This window comes from Pelodiscus sinensis, chromosome 1 (assembly GCF_052426305.1).
Source record: "Pelodiscus sinensis isolate ZL-2025 chromosome 1, ASM5242630v1, whole genome shotgun sequence".
NCBI lineage: Eukaryota > Metazoa > Chordata > Testudines > Trionychidae > Pelodiscus > Pelodiscus sinensis.
Genome location: NC_143052.1, coordinates 254,628,931 through 254,652,446, shown reverse-complemented (window position 1 = coordinate 254,652,446; position 23,516 = coordinate 254,628,931). Strand labels below are relative to the sequence as shown.

The 23,516-nt window shown below is 43.9% G+C and overlaps 1 protein-coding gene across 8 annotated transcripts in view; it reads left to right on the top strand.

Annotated features, from left to right (window-relative positions):
* The window catches only part of FARP1 (FERM, ARH/RhoGEF and pleckstrin domain protein 1), a 311,742-nt gene that overhangs the window by 173,387 nt on the left and 114,839 nt on the right, over nt 1–23,516 (top strand). For all 8 annotated transcript variants that reach the window (XM_075918778.2, XM_075918777.2, XM_075918776.2 and 5 more), the window contains exon 3: nt 19,089–19,193. In XM_075918778.2, coding sequence (XP_075774893.2) covers nt 19,089–19,193 — 105 coding nt within the window. The remainder of the gene's footprint in view (nt 1–19,088; nt 19,194–23,516) is intronic.

Below are 23,516 nucleotides of genomic sequence, written 5' to 3'. Positions count from 1 at the left end.
AAAATGCCGGGCACCTGGCAACCCTACAAACACTCAGCGCCTGCTCCCCTCCTTCTCCTGTTCCCAACCCCAGCCCCCATGCTTACCTGGTTCTGCAAGGCTGCCAGCACAAAATGGCTGCTTCCCCTTGGTCTTAGTTCTCAACCGCTCCCCTGTTCCTATCCCTGCACTCACTATTATAGGGGACATGCTGTTTTAATGCTGTTTAATTTCAGGGGTTTTTTTAAACAACTTTGGTCTCCCCCTCCCTTTTTTTCTCCTTCAACAGAATTTTTTCCCCGTGTTTTTTTTTTGGGGGGGGGGGGGGGGAGAGGAGTGTTCGGTATTTTTGTTTCAAGCATCTGGCAACCCATGCCACATATACAAACCCTAGTGTAGACTGCATCATAGTGACCATTTTGAATTGAGAAAGCAGTTTTAAGTGTGAATTTATTAGTGTTATATACTATTCATTGGCAACAGAAAAAAAGGGGGGGAAAGTTAAGTTATAATTGGGAGCTAGATGTACTAAAAGCTTAATGCATTAAAGTAAAGACAAAAAGTATCCATCTGGGAATATACAGTCCATGAAACTAATTTTATATTAGTTTGACCAGTGTATCATATAATAAACCAGCAATTTTTTTCAATTTTAACTATGCATTCCTACTTTTACCATTGTGACCAAAGAGTAATATTTTTAGTGTACGATGCCAGCATTTTCTTCAACATACCACTTGAACTTGTTAACAGTAATCCCCCTTTTAGATTTTTAGACACTGATTATAGCAGTAGCATTTGTGTTTTAACAAAAAAACAATGAAGTAATCTGGGTGATGTCTTTCTGCACATGAGACATTCAACTCCTTCATGGGACCTAATTTGGTTCTCAACCACCTCATAAAACCACCGTTTGAACCAATGGTGGTCTGTTCCCTACTTCATGTATCAGTGAAGAGGGCTTTCCCAGTTGTCATCCAGGGCTGCATAGTGACTTGCGGAGCCCTTAGGCAAGGTGGGACGGGGCCCGGACCTGAATCCCTAGAGGGGGTGGAGCTGGGACTAGTCCCTCCTGAGTCAGCCCTTCAGTGGCACCCGGAGCACGCTGTGTGGGGTTCTGGCAGTGCTTTAAAGGGCATGGAGTTCCTGCTGCAACAGTGGCAATGGCAGACCGAATCCCCAGGCCCTTTTAAATCAATGAGCCCCAGGATTGCTGTTGTCGTCCCCTTCTCTTCCCCCATCAGTGGCCCTGTTGTCATCACATCAGCCCATAGGATTGGAGAGATTGGAAACTTGACGGCAGATTCCTCCCTTTTCCATGTTCTTTTGGGATAAGGTCTCTTTGGCTCCGTCTACACTGTGCTCTTTTGCGCAGGAAGTATGCAAACAAGGCGAAGCGTGGAATATCGCTGTCTCATTTGCATAATTAATGAGCGGCCGCTTTTTGTGCAAGGAGCTTTTGCGTAAAAGCCGTTCTTCCTGAAGAAAAGTGGAAGAATGGCTCTTGCACAAGAAGGGGTTTTGTGCAAAAAGGAGGTGTGTATATGGCTCCTTTGTGCAAAAAGTGACCGCTAATTAATTATTCAAATGAGGCATAGCGATATTCCATGCTTTGCCTCATTTGCATATTTCTTGCACAAAACAGCGCAGTATAGAGTTAGCCTTTCTGTCTACATCCCAGATTCCAACTCAAGGTTACATTGGTTAAGAGAAAAGTCCAGTCTGTCCATCTACCCCTTTTTTCCCCAAAAAATCTTAGTTTGCCTCAGGAATCTTATTTCCAGACCATGGACATTTGATGGGGCTTAGCCTTCTATCTGCTGGAGACTAAGCAGTTGAGATCGATTACACTTCATATCCTTTGGGGACAGAGCTAAAGGGGCTCCCATTTCTACTTATGAACTCTCAAAATGGATAGTTGATTGCATTCATACTGGTTACAAGTCTGCATGTTCGCTCTCCCCCCGCCACTGAGGATGAAAGCACATTTAACCAGATTTCAAGCGACAGCTACTGCAATTTTGAGGACTGTTCCAGTACCTGAGAGATTCAGAATTGCTCAGTCCATATGTTTTGAAAGCATTATGCTCTGCTCAGTGCCATCAGGACCAATGTAGCATTTGGCTCTGTAGTACGGTCTTCGTTTCTGAACTCCTTCCTCTTTCTAAGGACGCTGCTCAGAAGCCACCTGCAGTAGGACACCCATAGGGATGTGTGACGGCAAGTTGGGGGTTCTCCGATCCTGCAGCCCCATAGCAGCAAGAACAGACTCCACCAGCCAGTAGAATAGAGAGGGTCTATTGCTTCTCCAGAATACAGCACATCATAAATGTGATGTGGCTACAGGAGTCTGGGCCAGGATGCCTCAGACCCCCTTGAGATGAGGTGCCTGGGCCCTTAGATTCCTAGCCCCCTCCTTAGTCTGTCTCCTTCATGGTTCCAGCCCAAGTCTGCGTTGCTGCCAGACCCTGCCCCCAAACCAGGTGTTTGTCGCGGCCTCCCTTTCTTTGTCTCTCCCCTGGGGAAAGAGCCTTGTTATCTGATCAGGCTGGTCCTAGTGTCTGGCCTAATACACATGGGGGTGAGTCAGTGGGAATCACACATCACAGTGCAGGGGGACACCGGGTTACAGAGCAGACAGCGCCCCCACTAGGTCACAGGATGCTACTTGAAGGAGGAGATGTTATCCACGCTGTGCAGTAACTAGTTCTTCAAGATGTGCCACTATGGCTGTGGGTAACTACTTACCACGCTTTCCCTCTCCTTCAGTTGTTCCCTGTGGGATGATTGCATGGAGAAGGAACTGAAGATGCTCGCTTGTGCATCTTTATAGCCATATATCAGCTGCCAAAAGGAGGCATAGAGTGCATGTGAAGGCTAAATGGGCATTGCTGGCTAGAAATCCACAATCAAGGGCTGGAGAGGCACGTGCACACCTGAAGAGGGCACTCATAGGGGAGCACATCTTAAAGAACTACACTTACTGCAGAGGATGAGTGACATTTCCTTTATGTCCTCACTATATTTCTTATGTACTTTTAAATATTTAGTGTTAGAACTCCAAATATTATCCATTTACATGTATAATTCTTTTTAAAATTTCATTTAGAGTCTTTACCACTTCTTTATCTTTTCACAGTGAGTTCTGCAATCTAATTATCTCTCTCTCTCTCTCTCTCACCTCCCCAACTGTAAAATGAGAGAAATGCAGTTTTTCTGCCACCCTTTGCCTTATCAATTTATATTGTAAATTGAAGTGAGCAGGAACTGCTAGTCACTATACGTGTAAGCTCAACTCCTGAAACAAAGCGACTCTGATCTTGACTCCAAGTAAAAATATTTGATTATTAGCATTTTGTGCAGTGGGTGCAGGACTAAGCAATGTGGAGGCTTGCAAAAATGTAATGTTACTTTTTATGGTGGTAGCAATATTTAGGTGTAGATTAATATTTATGACTAACTTTTAATGGCAGTGTTTTTTATGAGGATGCTTTTTATTGGCATTGATGGAAATTGAATGAACCCCATATAGCAAACTTTTTTTTAAAAGGACTTTATTTTTACAGCTACTTGGTTAGGAAATTGGCAGTTTCTAAATAGGGATGTGAATGGTTAATGGGTGTGGTTTACCAGTTAAGGTTAGTCAGTGGGGGATGGAGCAACCCCCCCCCCCCAGCTCCTCTTTAATTGGTTAACCAATTAAATGGGATTTTACATCCCTAATTCTAAATATAATCTTTTTCTATGGGCTGAACCATTTTGAAGAAGTTTTCAGTCCACTAGTTTTGTAGATTAAAACCCACATTGCTTTGAGTATCCTTGCTAGCTCTGCAGTAATATTTAAATGGAGTGCTATGTAATTAGAAGTTGCAGTAATTGAAAGGGGGTAATAAAGGCCATACTAAACTAATTTCTCTTCCAACATATAAGCATTATATGGAAGTCTTAGTGTCAGATCATTATAACTGCAAATGATTAGTTATGGCCATTTGAAGCTGTATGAATTGAAGAACTTATACTTGAAGATGTTCAGTTTGTTCTCTCTTTGATGCACCCTGTTGCATCAGAGTCTGTGCACTGGGAGACTGTGGTCCTTGAACATCATGTTTAATCAAGCAGTGCTGAACATACCCTAAGCAAGCAATTTTACATTATTTTCATTACATAATTTCTTTGTCTCCCCACATTATCAAACTGTTCAGAGGGGTTATTTAGTAGCAAATGATCTTCCCTTACTAAAGTTTTAAAACTTAATTTTATGATTGACTATTTCTGGTAAAGGTGAAGATGAAGGTAGCAAGAGAGTGACATTTGGGTGGAACAATCTATCTGCTTTTGCCTTTGCCTTTTTAGGAAAATATATAAAAATTAGTAAGTCAGTTTGTTCTAAGCAGAAATCCACGAACAGTGAACATGGCTACAGCAGTGAAGCTTTGTACATTCAAAAAGAGAAAATTACAGGTTTCCATGGAAGCAGACACCAAAAATACAGTGAAGAGGATGAATATTGAAGCCTTCCTAATTTTTTTGCACATGTAATTGTATTTTCTTGTTTAGTTAAGAATCGTGATAGCTGAAATTAATTTTCCTTTAAGAAACGTTGTTTAAATCATGTTTGGTATTGGCCACACTTAGGGTTGCCAGGTGTCCGGTATTGAACTAAACACTCCGGTATTTTTGCCTCCTGTCCGGTAAGAAAATTCAGAAAATGCCCGACACCTAAAATGTCCAGCATTTTCTTTTTTTTTCCCGGCCAAGAGGCAAAAATACCAGGTGCTTACCGGATTCCACAGGGGAGTTGTCTGGCTCAACAACTTTGGTCTCCCCCTTTTTTTTTTCAACAGAATTTTGTTCCTGTTTTTTTTTTGGGGGGGGGGGCGGGAGGGAGGGAGAAGGTGTTCGGTATATTTGGTTAAACCATCTGACAACCCTAGCCACACTTTCACAAGGCAGAATACTGGACCTTTGATCTGCCTAGTATGGCTGTTTTTTGTTCTTACGACTTTTGATATAAAAGTGTGACCATCCTGCTGCTGAATATTTGAGGAGGAAGATGGAAAGCACATCTTGAAGCCTAAAGCAATCTTTTTCACCCAATATGGTGATAAAATATATATGGTTTAAAAGATCAGAAAGGTGTGCAGAGAGATTCTTTGAATAGCTAAAATTGTAACTGCTTTAGAGAGTATGAATACCACTCACTATGAGTAGATAAAAGTACAAATGCATTAGAAACATCAGTTGTACTTTTAAAAATACTATGCTAAAGTGTACAGGTGGTGAGGTGGGAAATCTGTCTGCTAAAGTCTACCGAGTAGGCGCCCAAAGGGCGAGGAGTGTGGAGATCAAGATAAATATAGATTTAAAAAGCAGTTTTAAATGTGTATTACTTTAGTAGTCACTAGTCCAGTTTTTGCTAGCGTGCAGGTAAACTGCTGTGTAACTGACCAAACTTCATTGATTTCTTTGGAAGTCCGTGCAAGTGAGGGGGTTCGCTCAAATGGTATGAGTAGCAGGATCTAGGTTTTCATCTAGCATGAGTCCAGTTTCTGTTTCCTTTTTTTCCTTGTTCCCAACTTACTTCCTGCTTACTCCCAATTTATATACTAATATTTTCAGCTATACCTTAACCAATCATTTTACTGAAATTTCAACTAGCCAATCCTAACACAATTACATAGAAAAACATTTTTCCAGTTACAGACTAACTTGGCTACCCCTCTGACGATAATATCACATGACTGTCTAACCAGTTACATCCTACCAAGTTAATTGGCTTACACCCAGCAAGATTAATTATACAGCTGACAGAAACATGGAACCAGACAGAGACCATAGAGATAAAGAATAGAGAAGGGTGGAGCATAATAACAAAAGAATAAAGAAATGAGGATTTCACAACCCCATCTGTTGATGAGTGGGTCCTTTGCAGACAGCTATCAACTTTAGTTTTTTTTAAATCTTCTAAGCTCTTCCCCTTATCTGGAGATGATAGATTGGAACACCTTTCTGAGAGCCCAAAATTGCCTTATTTCAATATGACTGGTTTGGGAGGTGACCTAAAAAAAGAGTGGTCCTGTTGCACCTTAGACTCTAACAAAAATATATAAGTAGTATCATGAGCTTTTGTGGGCACAACCCACTTCTTCAGATGAGTGGAGCAAAAAGGAGAAAAATCCCAATTTAAAGCAGAAAAAGAAGGAAGGGGGAGGAAATAAAACCCTATTATAGCATCTGTGCTAAATGAGGCTGAGTGGGCTATAAGTATCCCATACTTATCTTTTGATATCATTTGGGTGTTGCATATAATGGCCCATCCAGTTCATGTCTTTGTTCAATCCCTGAGAGAGTCAAATTTGCATATGAAGGCCAGTTCTGTAGTCTCTCTCTCTAGTTGGTTCCTGAAACTATTTTGTAGAAAAATGGCTACTTTTAGATCCATTCATGAACACGCAGGAGGTGAAAATGTGCTCCGGCAGGTTTCTCTGTGTTACCATTTCTAATATCTGATTTGCGTCCATTAATCCTTTGTTGCAGAGACTCTCAATTTGGCCAGTATACATGGCAGAAGGGCATTGGTGGCATATATCACATTAGAGGATGTGCAGTTGTATGAGCCTCTGATGTTGTGGCTTATGTGGTTAGGTCCTGTGACGGTGTCGTTTGTATAGATGTGTGGACAGAGGTGGCATCGGAGTTTATGGCAGAGGATAGGTTCCTGGGTAAATGTGTTTCAGGTGTTGCTGGAAAGAACTTGCTTCAGGTTAGGGGTTACCTGTAGGTGAGGATTGACCTGGGTACCTGTCTGGCTCTGTCAATCTGTTTTTTCACTTCTGTTGCACTCCCTTCCTCTATCCTCATCTCTCAGTTGGGCCCTAATACATTTGAGGAACCATTACTGCGACTTGGTGAATTGCGACTGCCCTTCCTCATCTGCTGAAAAAGTATGCTCTCCCATTTTCCAGTCTAAACTAAAAAAGAAAAAAGTAACTGAGCCAGATGAAATAAGGCTATTTTTAACAGTGTTTTATATAGAGAGCTATCAAGGCCTGCATCAAGAGTGGGGTTTTCAAAAAGCTCAGGATATGTCTCTACTGCCATTAAATACCTGCAGCTAGCCCATGCCAGGTGACTCAGGCTTCAGCTAAGGGATTGTTTAATTCTTGGACACATGTTTGGGCTGGGGGATGGGCTCAATAACCCTGCGGGGTGGGAGGGTCCCTCAGCGTGGACTGCAGCCTTAGCTTGAACTTCTACACCTACATCTACAGTGTAATAAAAAAGCCTTTAGCCCCAGCTCCGCAAGCCCAATTCAGCTGGCACATGCCGACTGCATGTTTTTAATTGCAGAGTAGATGTACCCTCAGAGTCAGCCCAGCTCAGGCCTGCTGAAGTCTATGTGAAAACTTCCCTTGACCTCAGTGGAGCAGTGTGGTACCAGCATTGAATGCTCTTGAAAATTCTGTCCCTCAAGCAATAAATAGCAAAGTATGAAATAACACCTATTTAATTTTATTCTAGGAAAGAAAACAGGTAGGCATGTGCCATTAATCTTCAGGGGTTGCTAGCATTACTCTCCTCTAAACGTAGTTGAAGCTTCCATTAGAAGTGCAGAAATATGCCTTTGGATTTACATAAAGTCTTTATTATTTAATCTCATCTTTGAGGTAATCTGTTGTACTATTTTCTTATCACACGTACTACTTTTCCAGTGCAATAAATAAGTCGATGTGTTACTACCTCAATAACTGGGAGAGCGTTCATACTTGAAAGGAAACTGTGTTATTATTTTTAGTGAAAAAAAATGTTTTTGAAACAATATTGCTCACTGTGGTGAAGTTTGCCCCTGTGGAGAGGGTCAGGCCTAGTGTTGCCAGACATCCGGTTTTCAACTCAAATGCCCAGTCAGAAAGAGATGCTGGCCGGTCTAGTCAGCACGATTGACTGGGCTGTTAAAAATCCGGTTGGCAGTACAGTCGTGCTAGGGCAGACTGCCTGCTTGCCCTGGCTCCACTTGAGTCCCAAAAGCACCTGGCATATCCCTGTGGCCCCTAGGCACATTGGCAGTCAGGGAGGCTCAACATGCTGCCTCCACCCTGACCTGCAAGGGCTGTGCCTGCAGGTGAGGGCAGCACACAGAGACGGTTGGTCACCCCTGTGCCTAGCAGCCACAAGATATGTTCCTGCTTCCAGGAGCCGCCTCAGAGAAGTGCTACCCATATTTTATGCAGTTCCTTCCCTCCATCTCTCAATGCTGAGCCCCCTCCCGCAACCAGAGCCCCTTGTTTCTGGCCTAGCCCAGAGCCCCCTTCCACATTCACAATCCTTTGGCTCAGGCCCTCCCCACCCCACCCCCAGTCTCTCCATGGAATGTTAAATTTAGATTAATGGGCTAATTGAATAGTCAATGCAATTTGCATTGACTACTTGATTAGTCGATAAGGGCGCCTACACCTTTGATGTGTAGCAACAGCCCCCATGGCATTTCAAAGCGGCAGCGCATGGAGGCCAGGGTTCCCAGCTGACCCCGGGCTCTATGCAGCGCTGCTGTTTTGAAATGCTGCGGGGAGCCTGGCGTCAGGCTCCACTCAGTGTTTCAAAGTGGCAGCACCATATGGCGCTCAGAGTCTAGTCCCAGGCTCCATGAGTGCTGCTGCTTTGAGGCACCCTGTGACCCAACCCCAAACACCACGCTCCGAGCCAGAGGACTCACCCCCTCCTACACCTCTGCCACCTGTCCCAGACTATTGAAAATGTGTGAGGGAGCTAGGATGGGCAGAGAGTGATTGATGGAGGGAGGATGGAATGAGCGGGGGAGGGGCTTCAGAGAATGGATTGAGCATTGACATTTTAAAAAGAAAACGTGGAGTTAACAGAATGGGTGTTCCCCATTACTGCTCATTTGCTTGTTTTTGCTGCATCTCATCTTATTTCCTTTGTTTATAAATTGATGATTCACCACAGCTTGCTACCATGCATTAACTAGAGGTTAAACCAACTTCATGCCCTGTGGGCAAATCATAAAATGTCATAGAATTATAGGACTGGAAGGGACCTTGAGAGGTCTCTAGTCCACAGTCCTGTACTAATTGCAGGACTAAGTAATATGTTGGCCTTGCGCTCGCTCGCTCTCTCTCTCTTTCTCTCTCTCTCTCTCATGGGGGTGCACGTGAGTGAATGAGAGAGGTTTCACTTGGGAAAACTGCTCAGTGATTTGATTGCTGTCCGTTTGCCAAATTCTGCATGAGAGGGCATTCATGTGGGTGCATTTTAGGCCACTCAGATGCTCAGAAGGACATTGGTGTGCGTGTGTGTTCTTGTGCTGACAGGATTGTCCTTTTGTGGCAATTTGGGGAAAAGAGAGGGGAAAAGCTAATATTCCCCTATGCCTTCAGTTCTCCTTTGAAGGTAGCTCTTTCAAGAGAGTGACTCAACTTCCGTCCTCCAAACACTATTTAGGAATGTTTAACTAAAGATCAAGTAGGGATGTAAATGAATAGCCTAGGCTTATCGGTTAATCTAGACTATTCGTTTCCCCACCCCCCCACCCTCACGCACTGACTCTGTATCAGAAGCAGGAGGGTGGGAGCAGCTGTTCCCCCCCCCAACACCATCTCCGTGGTGCCACCTGTTCCCCTTCCCTGCGCTACTGCCTTTGATACAGAGGAAGTAGCGCAGGGGGGAGGAACAGGGGAGGTTGCTGTGAAGCAGCCTCTGTCCATGGCAAGCCTGAGCCCACCGTGGGCAGGGGCTGCTGTTGTGATCATCCCTGTCCGCGGTGGCCCTCCTGCAGACAGGGGCTATTACTGCAAAGCAGCCTCTGTCCACAGCAGCCTGGGCTGGCTGCAGACAGAGGCTGCTCCGGCCAAGCAGGCAGCCCAACTCAGTCCTGCCTCACATCAGGTCCGGAACATACCCCTGCTGTGGCTCTACAGTTTAAACGTACTAAGAGCCGGGCGTGCAGGCAACCCATCTCCTACTATGTTTAAAAATGCAGAGCCATAGCGGGGGCAGGTCCTGGACCCGGCACAAGCTGGGACTGAGTACATTTAAACTGCAGTGCTCCAGCAGGGGTAGGTCCTGGACCTGGCACAAGCCAGGGCTGCCTTCCCTTATTGACTAATCAAGTAGTCGATAAAAATTCTATCGACTACTCAATTAGCCAATTAACCACATCTTAGCATCCCTAAAATTAAGGGATTCAGTAACGCTAGAAGAATTTGCAGTTCAAAAATCTGTTTGAGATTAGTTTGGAGGAGAAAAATGCCTTGCATCACAAATTGTTGAGGCTATGGAGATGAGTGAAGTGACTATGTGAAATTGAAATAAAGAATTAAAATCAATTTTATTCTTCCTCCCCCCTTCCCAAATAAATCCTCAGAATACCAAACCAGTGTCAACATTACTAAACACTTTTCTCAACAACTTTCATTAGTGATCATCAGGGCTTGCCAAACCGCGGCAAGCCCTGCTCGCCAGCCACGCGGTTCGGCACGCTGTGCATGTGCTGACTGTGCTGTGCGGCTGTGCTGGCTTGTAATCTACTCACCACAGGTGAGTAGATTACATTAATTGTCGAGCCCTGGTGATCATGCCTCACGAATGTTCTGAGCAATTACTGCTCTGATAAAGGGAGGGATGATAGATGTGTATCAAGTTTTATGCCAGGCTTTATCATTAGATAATCTAGACTGATCTCTTGTATTGCACCCAGTTACCCCTTTATTGAACACAGGTATTTGTGTTTCAGTAACGCATATCTTCCAGGAGGGCATCCAGTCTTTTTTGAGGGCATGGAGATGGAACATTCATCCTGGCTTGAGGAGTCCTAGGGGTTAATCGCCCTGTCTGTTGGAACTTCATGCCTAATTTCTAGCTTAAATTTGTCTAGCTTGAGCTTCCAGTGATTGGTTCTTGTTATCCCTTTTACTTAGCAGCCAGAATTTTCTCCGCAGGAGGGCACCTACACACAGTAATCAAGCTCCTTGTGTCTATCTTTTTGATAAGCCAAATGGATCAATCTCCTTCAGTGTCTCTCTAAGGCACGTTCACCATCCCATAAATAATTGTTGTGACTTTTTTTCTACACCTGGATACAATTTTGTAACATGCTATTAAAAAATGTGGACTCCAGAACTGGACAAAATATTGCAGTACTCGTCTCTCTGATGTCGTCCATGGCAGGGGAGGGAAGAGAACCTCCTATCAATTCCTGTTCACTACTGCCCTATTTTCCCCAGGATCACATTAGCCCTTTTTGCTGCCAAATCACACTGAGGCTGTGTCCAGACTCGGGTTTTTTCGGAAAAAGTAGCCTTTTTCCGAAAAAACGTCACCTGCGTCTAGACTGCAGCCGCGTTCTTTCAAAATTAAATCGAAAGAACGCGGCTTTTCTTTCGACGGTGGTAAACCTCATTTTACGAGGAAGAACGCCTTTTTTCGAAAGTGCTCTTTCGAAAAAAGGCATTCTTGACTGCAAACAGGGATTTTTCAAAAGAGAGCATCCAGACTGCCTTTCAAAAAAGCGGCTTGCTTTTTCGAAAGTTCTGCTTGCAGTCTAGACGCTCTTTTTCGAAAGAGGCTTTTCGAAAGTATCTTTTGAAAAAGCCTCTTTCGAAAGAGGCTTGCAGTCTAGACATAGCCTGAGAGTTCATGTTGAGTTGCCCTAAATCCTGTTCAATTACAGCTTTCCAAGGCTCTGTCCTCCATTGTGTAGGTATGGTCCATATCACGGATCCAGGATAATCACACAAATATTTTCTCTCTGGTCTCTCCAGGGCACACTGCTTTTCAGATTTCAAAGCTCCAAACTGTCACCTGTCTTGGGCAGACTCATGTGTGTCTTCCTTTTGATCAGAGTTTTCATGCTGCACAGACTCCCTGACAGACACTCAAAAATCCCCAGCAAGCCTTTCTGACTAAACGCAGGTGGTTCCTGACAGTTTTTGTTTTGTATGTTTGTTTTTTACCAGTGAACACACAGCTTTTTTCTCAGCAAATACATTTATTTTAAAGGCAATAAATCATACATAGAAAATCGTGCTTGCTAGCTAAGGGCTCACCCATCAGTTTTATGGGATCCTAGTATAAGCCAAATATTTTTTCCAATCTTTTAGCGAGGGTGGGAACCTTGTGGGAGCCTTTATGAGAACATAAGAATGGCCATCCTGGGTCAGACCATAGCTCCCCTCTAGCCCAGGGGTCTCCAACCTTTTTAAGCACAAGATCACTTTTTGAATTTAAGTGCAATCCAAGATCTACCTCAAATATAAATACCCTTGCCAGGCCTCCTTCCCACCCCTTTTCCAAGGCCGTACCACTGCTCACTCCATCCTCCTCCTCTTGCCCATCCTCCCTCACGTTCATCAGGCTGGGGCAGCAGGCTGGGATGCAGGCTCTGGTCTTGGATTAAGGGCTCTGGAGTGTGAGAGGGGCTCTGAGCTTGGGGTAGGCAGTTGGGGTGTAGGAAGGGATTCTAGGTGCAGGCTCTGGGAAGGTGTTTGGATGCAGGGGTGCTCTGGGCTGGGGCAGGGGCTTGGCATGCAGGAGGGGGTTCATGACTTGGGCAGGATTTCAGGATGTGGGCTCCAGCTGGGCACTTCTTACCTCAGGGGGCTCCTGCATGGTGGTGCAGTGGGGCTAAGGCAGGCTCAGCCCTGCCCTGGCCCACTCCCTAGAGCAGCCAGCAAACTCCATCCCAAGCTCTGTTGTGCCCCCTCTCTGCTTTGTGGAGACGGAAACCGAGTGGGAGGGGGCATCTTGACATCAGTGCCCCCCCTCCCTTTGCTGCCCTGCACAGAAATCAGGAGGGGCAGCTCCAAGGCAAAGGGCAGGAGATGAGCAGCAGTAGGGGAGGGGCAGCTGAAGTGCTGGCACTTGGTAGCCTCTTGGCCAAACCAGTCAGGATCATTTGTCAGAGGCTCCAGGATCTACCAGTAGATCCTGATCTACTAGTTGGTGACCACAGACCTAACTCAGTATCCTTTCTTCCAACAGTGACCAATGCCAGGTGCCCCAGAGGGAATGAACAGAACAGGGAATCATCAAGTGATCCCTCTCCTGTCACCAATTTGCAAATTGCAGCTTCTGACAAACCGAGGCTAGGGACGCCCTTCCTACCCATCCTGGCTAAGAGCCATTGATGGTCCTAACTCCAAGAATTTATATAACTCTTTTTTGAACAGTGTTAAGGTCTTGGTCTTCACCACGTCCTCTGGAAAAGATCCACATGGTAGCAGTTAGATGCTCCAATTGAATTCAAGGCCTCATTGTGCTACTCCCTGTACAAAAATGGAGTCAGAGATGCTCTCTGCTCTGAAGAACTTAAGCGCTTAGGCTATGCCTACACTACAGAGTTCTTTTGGAAAAACAGCCGTTTTTCTGAAAACACTTGCGGTGCATCCACACCTCAAGCGCATTTTTGCACAAAAAAAATCAAAAGAACAGAGGGGTTTTCCCAGCTTAGGTATTCCTCAGTTTACAAGGAAGCAGTCCTTTTTGCGAAAGAGCTTTTTCACAAAACGGTGTGTGTGGATGGGGAAGGTGGTTTTTTTGCACAAAAAGAGGAAAGAGGAAAAAGCAGAGGTGCCCTAGTGGCCATTCTGTGCATAGCAATCAGTTTACTGTCAAGGGAGAGTCCATGCAGTGTGGATGCTCTCTTTCGCAAAAGCGCATCGCTTTTTTGATGCACTTTTGCAGTGCGGGTGTGCTCTTGCACTAGAAGATTTTGCGGAAGATCTTTCAATAAAAGCTTCTTGAGCAAGAAGCCTGCAGTCTAGACGTAGCCTAAATGAACAGGAAGGGAAAGAGGCACAGAGAGGTCCGAGAATAGGTTAGTGTCAGAATTAGAAATAGAAGCCAGGTCTCTGGACTCCCATTTCAGTCCCCTCTCCTCTGGACCATGGTACCAAGGATATGTCTGCCAGTTTCTGTTAGGAAGAAAACATGCACGGTAGCATAAAATATTTTATAATACCAGTAAGACTAAATAACGTGAATGCAAATAGTATCGTAGGTGTGGGATGTTCATTCTTGAATGTTCCACAGACTATCTATAAGATCATATTTGTTGTGAGCTTAATTTTTGCTCTTTGGGTTCCATGCTAAGCAAGACACTGAATTTCTAGTTTTAAAGTGCATTTCAACTCTGTCATAAGAATATCATTGCTTTACCTGCCCTAAACTAATATCTCTATGTAGAACTAGCTATTTGTTATCTGAGTATTGTGTCCAGATCTGGGCCCCCCACTACAAAAAGGATATGGACGCATTGGAGAGGGTCCAGCGGAGGGCAACCAAAATGATTAGGGGGCTGGAGCATATGACTTATGAGGAGAGGCTGAGGGAGTTGGGTCTGTTTAGTCTGCAGAAGCAAAGAGTGAGGGGGGATTTGATAGAAGCCTTCAACTTCCTGTAGGGAGGTTCCAAAGAGGATGGAGAGAGGCTGTTCTCAGTAGTGACAGATGGCAGAACAAGGAGCAATGGTCTCAAGTTGTGGTGGGAGAGGTCCAGGTTGGATATTAGGAAAAACTATTTCACTAGGTAGGAGGGTAGTGAAGCACTGGAATGGATTACCTAGGGAAGTAGTGGAGTCTCCATCCCTAGAGGTGTTTAAGTCTTGGCTTGACAAAGCCCTGGCCCGGTTGATTTAGTTGGGATTGGTCCTGCCTAGAGCAGGGGGCTGGACTTGATGACTTTCTGAGGTCTCTTCCAGCTCTATGGTTCTATGATTTGCTAAGTTCATACATTTTTCAAATTTTACACCTTTGCTCACACTTTGCTATTCCAGGGAAACCAGCAGTACCATGGGTGCAGAATCTTGGCAGATTCTACACACCCAGTATCTCCAAGTGAATAGATGCCAAGCTTCCTCTTACTGTGGATAGGTCAAAATTGAGAAGAGCTTAGAATAATGTTTTTATTTACAGATACTTAAAAAGGAAACACTGCATGATTTATAAGTCATACAATATAGAAAATGCAGAATGACAAATGTGATTACTCTGCTTGAGAGCTATCTAAATACATGTTAGGACATATTAGAAATAAATTACATGAAAATATGCAGCTGCTTATAATCATTGTCTGAGATCAGACATGCCTGCTTTGCTGCACCTGTCTCATTCTGTGAGAGCAGTGCAGGGAGGCTGTGCCTTGTGTTTTTGTGGCTGTCAGAAATACTGGCCTTCCCACAGATGCCTGCTTTCCTACATTCAATTTTTAAAGTTTAGAACATAAGCAGTTGGCGGCTTAGGGGCACCCGGAGCATGGGGTTGCTGCATCCCTGACCATCATGGCTAAAAGCCTTTGAATGTATGACTCCATGAATTTATCTAATTCTTTTTTTGAACCCAGTTATTCTTTTACACCATCTTCTGGTAACGAGTTGCAAAGGTTGACTGTGTAGTGCATGAAGAATTACTTCTTTTTGTTTTAAACCTGCTGCCTGTTAATTTTGTTAGGGAACCTATGGTTCTTGGGAAGTAGTGTTCAACACTTCCCTGTTCACTTTCTCCACACCATTCATCGTTATATTTTCCTATTTTCCCCTTTCATCCTTAGTCATCTCTTCTCTAAGCTGAGCAGTTTCAGTCTTTTTTAATCTCTCCTCACATGGAAGCTGTTCCATACCCCTATTTTTGCTAATTCTAATATATCTTTTTTGAGATGAGCTGACCGCACACACGCTCAAAATGCATGCTTACCTTGGATTTGTTTAGTTTGACTGATCAGATAGTCAGACACCCATTATAAATATGCATAATGCAATAGGTCAGCAGTCTTGATTCCTTTTCTTTGGTTTGCTAGGTGAAAACTATGTCCTTTGATATCTTAGAGAGCAGTCATCCATTCTTAATAAACAGCCTTGTCCAACCTAGGCAAAATTAATCTGGGAAAAAGACCTAGGGCTACAGTTTGAACAAAGCCCCTCCATATGCAATTCTTGTTTTAACATAGAGTAAGAGTTGTATTTTCTTTAAATTCCCAATGTTTCATTGTCTCCAATGATATTTATCTAATTGGTACCCGGATTTTGTTCCTTAAGAGAAGATTGCAGTCTGGATATGACTTTATACTGCTGTTACAAGTTGGAAGGTGATGCTGAAAAGTGTTTAGACTTCTAGAGTTAATGTTTTGTTACATTTGTTTGGATACTTTTTGACAGTGTTTCTGTTTTACAAGATGTGAGTATGCGAATTGAGTGTATTCAGAAATATAATACTTTTAAAGTATGAATGTGTTGTTTCTCATATCTAACCAAATACTCATTGGCTAGTACTAACTTCCCATTTCTGTACCTCTCTCTTTTTCCTTCCCTCTCTCCACCACTTTAGTTTGGTTCTGTGTGGGATGAACTTTTGTAGGATTATTACTTGACATGTTACGTCATGTTGGCAGTGTTATGCCAAATGTGCCAACCGTTTTACATTTGTTTTCCCTGGTGTTTTGTCTTGAGTGATGTTTGTGTGACAATTGTTTGTTGTTGATGGCATTTGAAAATGGTTTAATAAAACAAGTTGAAGTCATTTTAGATTTCTGGAGCCATTAAGTTATTAGAAGTAATCTGAGTCTCTGTTTAAGCAGCAACCTACTAAATGGGTTTACACAGAGATTAATTGGCACTTCTCTTCCATCTGTGTTCTAAAACCAGCCACTTAGAATTCTACAGTTGTATCTTGTTTCTGCAAGTGATGGGCTTTGGTGGTAGCTAAATCTTGTGTACGTTAAGGAAATGTTTTTAATGTTTCTAGTATAGTATTCACTCCTCCTGGATATCTGTTTTATTATTTGCTTTTATAACCCACTTTTTGATAACATTTGATGCATACACAACTGTAAAGGTGCATCATAATCTTTGCTTTGGATAAAAGACAGAGCTATGTAGCACTTTAAAGACTAACAAGATGGTTTATTAGGTGATGAGCTTTCGTGGACCAGACCCACTTCCTCAGATCAAGTGGGTCTGCCCCACAAAAGCTCATCACCTAATAAACCATCTTGTTAGTCTTTAAAGTGCTACATAGTCCTGTCTTTTGTTTCAGCTACACCAGACTAACACGGCTGCATCTCTGTCACTATTTTACTTTGGATAGGGATTAATTGGTGTCTTAATCAAAACATTTTCTGTGTTCAACAGTATTCATCTGTTTATTTGGGTAACTAATGTACCATAAAAATGTGTTTATTTCTAGAAGAGAAATGATTACACTGTAAAATGAAGTACTCACTGGAGTTTCCTTAAATTATGTAATAGTTCTGTTACAATAAAATATATAGAAATTCCAGTGTGGATTGGGGGCCCATTGTTAGCTAGGGCTTGTCTGCACGGGGGAAATCAAGAAAATTAATGCAAATAAACTAATGGTGTAAAATTAAAGTGGTTTAGTTAAATTGCATTAAGCCCTTCTGTGGACACTGTCATTCGGAATTCAAATAGTCTTCACTTAGTTTAATGAAAGGCATTTTAATTATGAACAAAAGTGTCTACATTGCAGTTTGTTTAATCCATGTGCCTAAGTGTGTCTGAGAAGACAAGCCTCTAGTGGACATGGTACAAATCCATATGAAGGGCACAGTCCATGTTTAGAAGAGTTTCAAATACTACAGAGGCTCAGCTGCACCATTCCATGTACATCAGGGCTACTCAACTTTGGAAGCCCCGGGGCCACAATGATAGAGCACATGCCGAGGGCTGCAGCTGAAGTGTGGTTGCATATATACACACATACATATGCAAATAGCTTCTCTCATACTGACAGGTATGAATAAAAGATTAAGCCTTAAGCTGTGGAGCCGGAACCAAACGTGGGGAGTGTGAGCCAGTCAGTACCTCTCAGGCTCTGCCCACAAGGCTAAGCAGCCAGCATTTCCCACAATACCCTGGCACTCCCAGCACCTCCTCCCTGGGGGCTAGAAATGCTGACACCCTGTACCTGTCTGTTCCAGCCAGCCAGTCCACTTGCGTCTTTGTGCTCCGATGTGGAGCATGTTCCCAGTGGAGGCCATGTTCAAAGCATCCCACCCATGGGGTGCGTGATAAGCCCTGTGTAAATGCAAACCACACCACGGGCTGCAAACACGCAGGCCGCAGGCCACATTTTGAGTAGCCCTGATGTACATGCTACCTATGTTGATAGTAGGGATTCTCCCATCAGTGTAAGTAAGCCACCTCTCTGAGATCTGGTAGTTAGTTTGATGGTAGAACTCATCTGCCAACCTAGAACTGCCTACACAGGGACTTGGGTTGACTTAATTATGCTGCCCAGGGGTGTGGGTTTTTCATGTGCCTGGCTGAGGCAGTTAAACTGACCTAATTTTCTAGTGTAGGCCATACTTAATTAACATTTGAAGGGGGAAGGGAAGAGGGATATAATCAAACATGTACATTTTTTGTAAGCCAAGTGCCCGCTCACTCACCCTTCAGGCTATTTTTAACTAGCTTATTTTTTATGCCCTGAGGAGGTAACATTAACTGTTACTGGGGAGCAGACCTCCTGCTCACGGCCCACCATGAGTGGAAGGCTGCTGAAGCCCCCACGACTGCCAGCTCCCAGTCTGCACATCTGGGAGTCGGCAGCCACACACAGGGCTGGAAGCAGCTGGGCTGGAGCAGCCCCTGCCCACAGCATGGGGCCACTCCAGCCCAGCCATGGCAGTCCAGGGGTTGCACACCCCCGTTTAATCAATTAACTTATTAAACTTACACTTTATATCCCTATTATGTATTGGGAATTTAGTGTATAAGGAGTGGCATAGAAAAAACCCCAGGAAGATGCCTATTTTTCCCACCTCTATTTTTAACTTTCTTTTCTTTTTCTCAAGAAATTAGGAAAATCATTTATTTGGTTTATAAAAATCTCAAGTACCAATCAAAGAGATAACACCTTTTCAAGGGTATAAGAATATTCTTTTATCTGTTTCAAAACTGGTAGGATAATTGTCACCATCATCAGAGGGATGATCAGTGCATTAGTTGGCTCATGTTTTGTAAATTACTGTGAAAATCTAGCTTGTTCTATATAGTGCATCATTATCATTCTATTGTTTGCTGTTAGAGCTGTTCTTGTTAACAAACAGTGTGTGTAACCTTTTCTTGCTTCTATTTCCAGCAAAGAGCTCCAGGGAAAGTTTTGCTGGATGCCGTTTGCAGCCATCTAAATCTTGTTGAAGGTGATTATTTTGGCCTGGAGTTTCCAGATCATAAAAAGATCATGGTATGTGAATAAGTTTCATTTCTTACTTATTGTCATCTATGCATTTCATATACATTGAAGCCCATCCTTCCCCCTCTCCCCCACCTCACATTCAGAGAGCATTTTAAAACATGGCTTTATTAAAGGTTTCATCAGGTTTTGCTCGCTAGTGATGATATAGAACTGTGTTTAAAAACTCATCTTGAACCCTGTTCCTCATTTATGTATGTTGAAGGTAGGAGTGGTGTTGTGACCATAGTAGCTGTTGATATGGAGACTAAATACCATTTGAATTCCCCAATTGGTTTGGATGGTGATAATGGTAAAATCCTTCCTGGCAGATGGGAAAAGTCACCAAGAACACAGTTCCATAAAAGACACCTTTTTTTATTCAAAAGGGATGGGGGGAGGGGGAGTCACTATTTTTGGTTTATTACATTTGCTATTTTTTTTCTTTTAGTCAGTGATAAAAATCCTATTCAGGGAGTTCTGTGGGTGCTTGGTATGTCATCTTGGTCTCTGAAAATAAATGCTGCAGACAAATAATGCATCATAATATCTTTGCCCCAGTCTATTATATAGGGTGTGTCTAGACTACATGCCTCCTTCGACGGAGGCATGTAGATTAGCCAGATCGGAAGAGGGAAATGAAGCCGCGATTAAAATAATCGCGGCTTCATTTAAATTTAAATGGCTGCCCCGATCTGCCGATCAGCTGTTTGTCGGCAGATCGGGGGAGTCTGGACGCGATGCCCCGACAAAGAAGCCTTTCTTCATCGACACAGGTAAGCCTCGTGAAACCAGGTTTACCTGTGTCGATGAAGAAAGGCTTCTTTGTCGGGGCATCGCGGCCAGACTCCCCCGATCTGCCGACAAACAGCTGATCGGCAGATCGGGGCAGCCATTTAAATTTAAATGAAGCCGCGATTATTTTAATCGCGGCTTCATTTCCCTCTTCCGATCTGGCTAATCTACATGCCTCCGTCGAAGGAGGCATGTAGTCTAGACACACCCAAAGAGAAAGTGTATTAATAGAGTCACACGAGTTTTCATTTTAGAAATTCCATTTTGCTTTAAATCTTAATGCAGTGGTCTCCAACCTTTTTACACTAAAGATCATTTTTTTAAATGTCAGAACAAGCCAAGATCTACTGCCCAATCCTTCCCCCAAAACCCCACCCCTTCCTTGAAGCCCTGCTCTCTCTATTCTCCTCCTCTCCATCACTTGCTATCCCCAGCCTTTATACATTCTACACTGCCAGTTTTTTTTCGATTCTTCTCTAGGAAGAGGTTTTTCCAACATTTGGCCTGTCTAGACTATACCAAATGTCAGAAAAAATCCTTCTTTCGGAAGCCCCCTTATTCCTCCTGGAAAGAGGAATACAGGGGTTACGGAAAGAGAATGTTTGCTCTTCCACAAAAAAAGAAGAAGAACAAACGTGTCACTAGACGTGGAAGAGTTTTTCCTGGAATCCTGGAAAAACTCCTATAGTTTAGCCATACCCTCACTGGGTTGAGACAGGATGTGTGGGCTCTGGGGTAGGAATGAGGGATTTGGGTGTGGGAAGGGTGCAAGCTCTGGGAGGAAATTTGGATGCAGGAGGAGGTGGATAAGGGAACACTAGCTCAGGGAGAGGGCTCCAGGCTGGGAGTGTTGGGGTCAGATGGAGGGTTGGGGTACTAAGTAAGCCACAGGCTTGTGGATGTGAGGGTGCAGGAATTTGGGTTGAGGTATGTGAGGGGCTCAGGGCAGGGGGTTCCACTGTATGATAGGCTCAGATCTAGGGTTGGGTTGTGTGTGCAGGAGTGTTATGATGCTATGGCCAGATTGGGGGTTGGCCCCAATTTGGGATTTGTTGGCCAGGCTTCATTTTTAAATAAAATACCATGTCAAACACAAAAAGTTTCTCCATTGTCTTTATTTATGAGAAGGGCAGGGAACCTGTTTTGAGTCGGGGTCACTGACCCACAGAAAAGTCAGTTGGGGCCACACAAGGGAGATGCAAAAAAATAACTCCTCCAAGCCCCCTTCCCCCCGCAAGCCTCACTAATGTGGCACCAACGGTGCTGGTGGGAGCAGGGGACATTGTACTGGGGAAGGGTGCTAGTGGGCATGGGACAGGGTGCCAGTGGGGGTAGGGGATAGGGTTCTGCAGCAGGGGACAAGATGCCAGTTGGAGCAGGGGACAGGGAGTCCCTTGCACCTGCTTCCTCCCGGGACTCCTCCCCTCCCCCCCCTCCCCCCCTCCCCCCCGCAGAGAAGGGAAGCCCCAGCACATGCCTCCTCTGGGGATGACTCCCCTCTCCGTCCCCTGCAAGTTCCTGGCATGCCACAGACCTGGAAGAGGGGAGCAGCCAGCACACTTCCGGAACTCCGCAGCTGCAGGACTTCTGTCCACCCCGCAGGAAGCCGGCACTACCTCCATTGTTGCTGGAGATAAGGGGGGGAGGGGCGAATGCCTCGCGATCGACAGGTTTGTGACCATGGTCTTAAAGTGTCACTGTGGCCAACTGAATTGTCTCGGTTAGTTGGATGCTGTGGCCATTGCATTTTTGCCTATACTTGATGCTTTGCCCATCTTCTGAATTCTGCCCCATTACACCATGCAGCTTAAAGGATATACACATTGGGGCAGTTATTTTAACTTCCTGTTTGAGGGGGGCAGTAATTTTTAATGGGGATGGGAGAGGGTTTATCACTAGTGTTTTTGTGCACATTTTTTTTTTTTTTAGAGAACACAAATTAATATTTATATAGTTCCAGGGTAATGGTTATTGAGAACAGAACAGAAAAGTGGACAGTAATATAGCTAATGTATAGTTAATTTAAATAGCAATAAATCACAGCCTTTCTTTTCGATTTACTTGAAGCATTAATTTTAATAGCTAATTTCACAAGCTTCAGTGCAGCCTCAACTGTCATTTTGGTAACTCTTATTGACAGTAGTTAAAAATAATGTATGAATATAGATGTGTAATAGTGGCTCTGAAGGCAGCGCAGAAATGAAGATAGTAATATCACAGCTCCCTAAAATAACCTTGTGACCCTCAAATTGAGAAGTGCTGGTCTCCCATGTAAAATCTGTATAGTATAGGGTAAAAGTACATGAAAGACCAGTTTTCACAGTCTGTGATGCATTTTTCATGGCCATTTATTTGGTGTGGAGACCCAGCTATATTCTATAGTGAGTCTATACAGTTATGCTAAGAAAATATACAGATTTTTGACTTGTGTTTGTAAACAAAGTTATACTCCTGACAGTAAATGTAATTTGGCCTCTGTGTGTATAGTTATTTTTATAACTATGTAGGCTGTTTACTTATAAGCTATAATATCTATTTGCAACATGGATAGGGTTGCCAGATACTTTAAAAAAAAAATCCCAAACATATCAGGAAAAAAATTGGTTGACACCCCCCCCAAAAAAAAGTTGCTGCACCTTTAAATTCCCCTGCTCCCTGCCAGATGTGGCAGGGGAAAAATGTTCCTGCCGGCCTCCCATCCGAGAAAAACAGAAAATACCGGACATTTTATATGTCCAATATTTTCTGGGTGGGTTTTTTTTTTAACTGGACAGAAGACGCAATTACCAGACTGTCCAGGTGAAAACAGGACACCTGGCAACCCTAAACATGGATGGGTTGAAGTTGCTTTTGGGGAAAAACATGATCCACAATGTGGAATTTTACATCATAAATAACCTAGAATTTGCATCTAATTGCTTTGCTTTTTTTAAAAAAATTATCTGTATACACTCCATTTACATTTATTTGAATATGATTCATTGCTTTTTCAAATAGTGTATAATGCAAGATAAAAATAAATGCCTGAGTGTGTTTATTTGGATGTTACCATATTCAGATGTATTCAAACACAGGTCTACTTAGTGCAATGTGTAGGGTTCCAGATCACAAATACTTGTAGGTTTGTATGCCTGGCAAGCTGAAACATGGGGGTGGAGAAGCTCCAGCCTGTAGATGGGATCCGGGCCTCCTCTTATCTTCATGTGGCCTGCTGCAAATCTCTGCGCTGTGGGGCCAGAAGCCACAGTGTGTACTTGCAGCCCCTAGGTGCAGGGGAGATGAGGGAAGCTCGGCTTCATGTTCTGTCTCTGCTCCCAGTCATCGCTCCCATTGGTTGGGAAACGCGGCCAATGGAGCTGTGGGGGCGGTGCCTGTGGGTGGGGCAGGCATGCACTAAGCAGAGTGGCCTGCACATGGCAGCTACAGCTGGGAGAAGGGCACAAGCAGAACAGGCAAGGCGCCTGCCTTAGTCAAATTGCACTGCCAACTGTGAGCCACCCCAGATGAGCACAGTCCAGTAGGGTTGCCAGATAGTGTCAA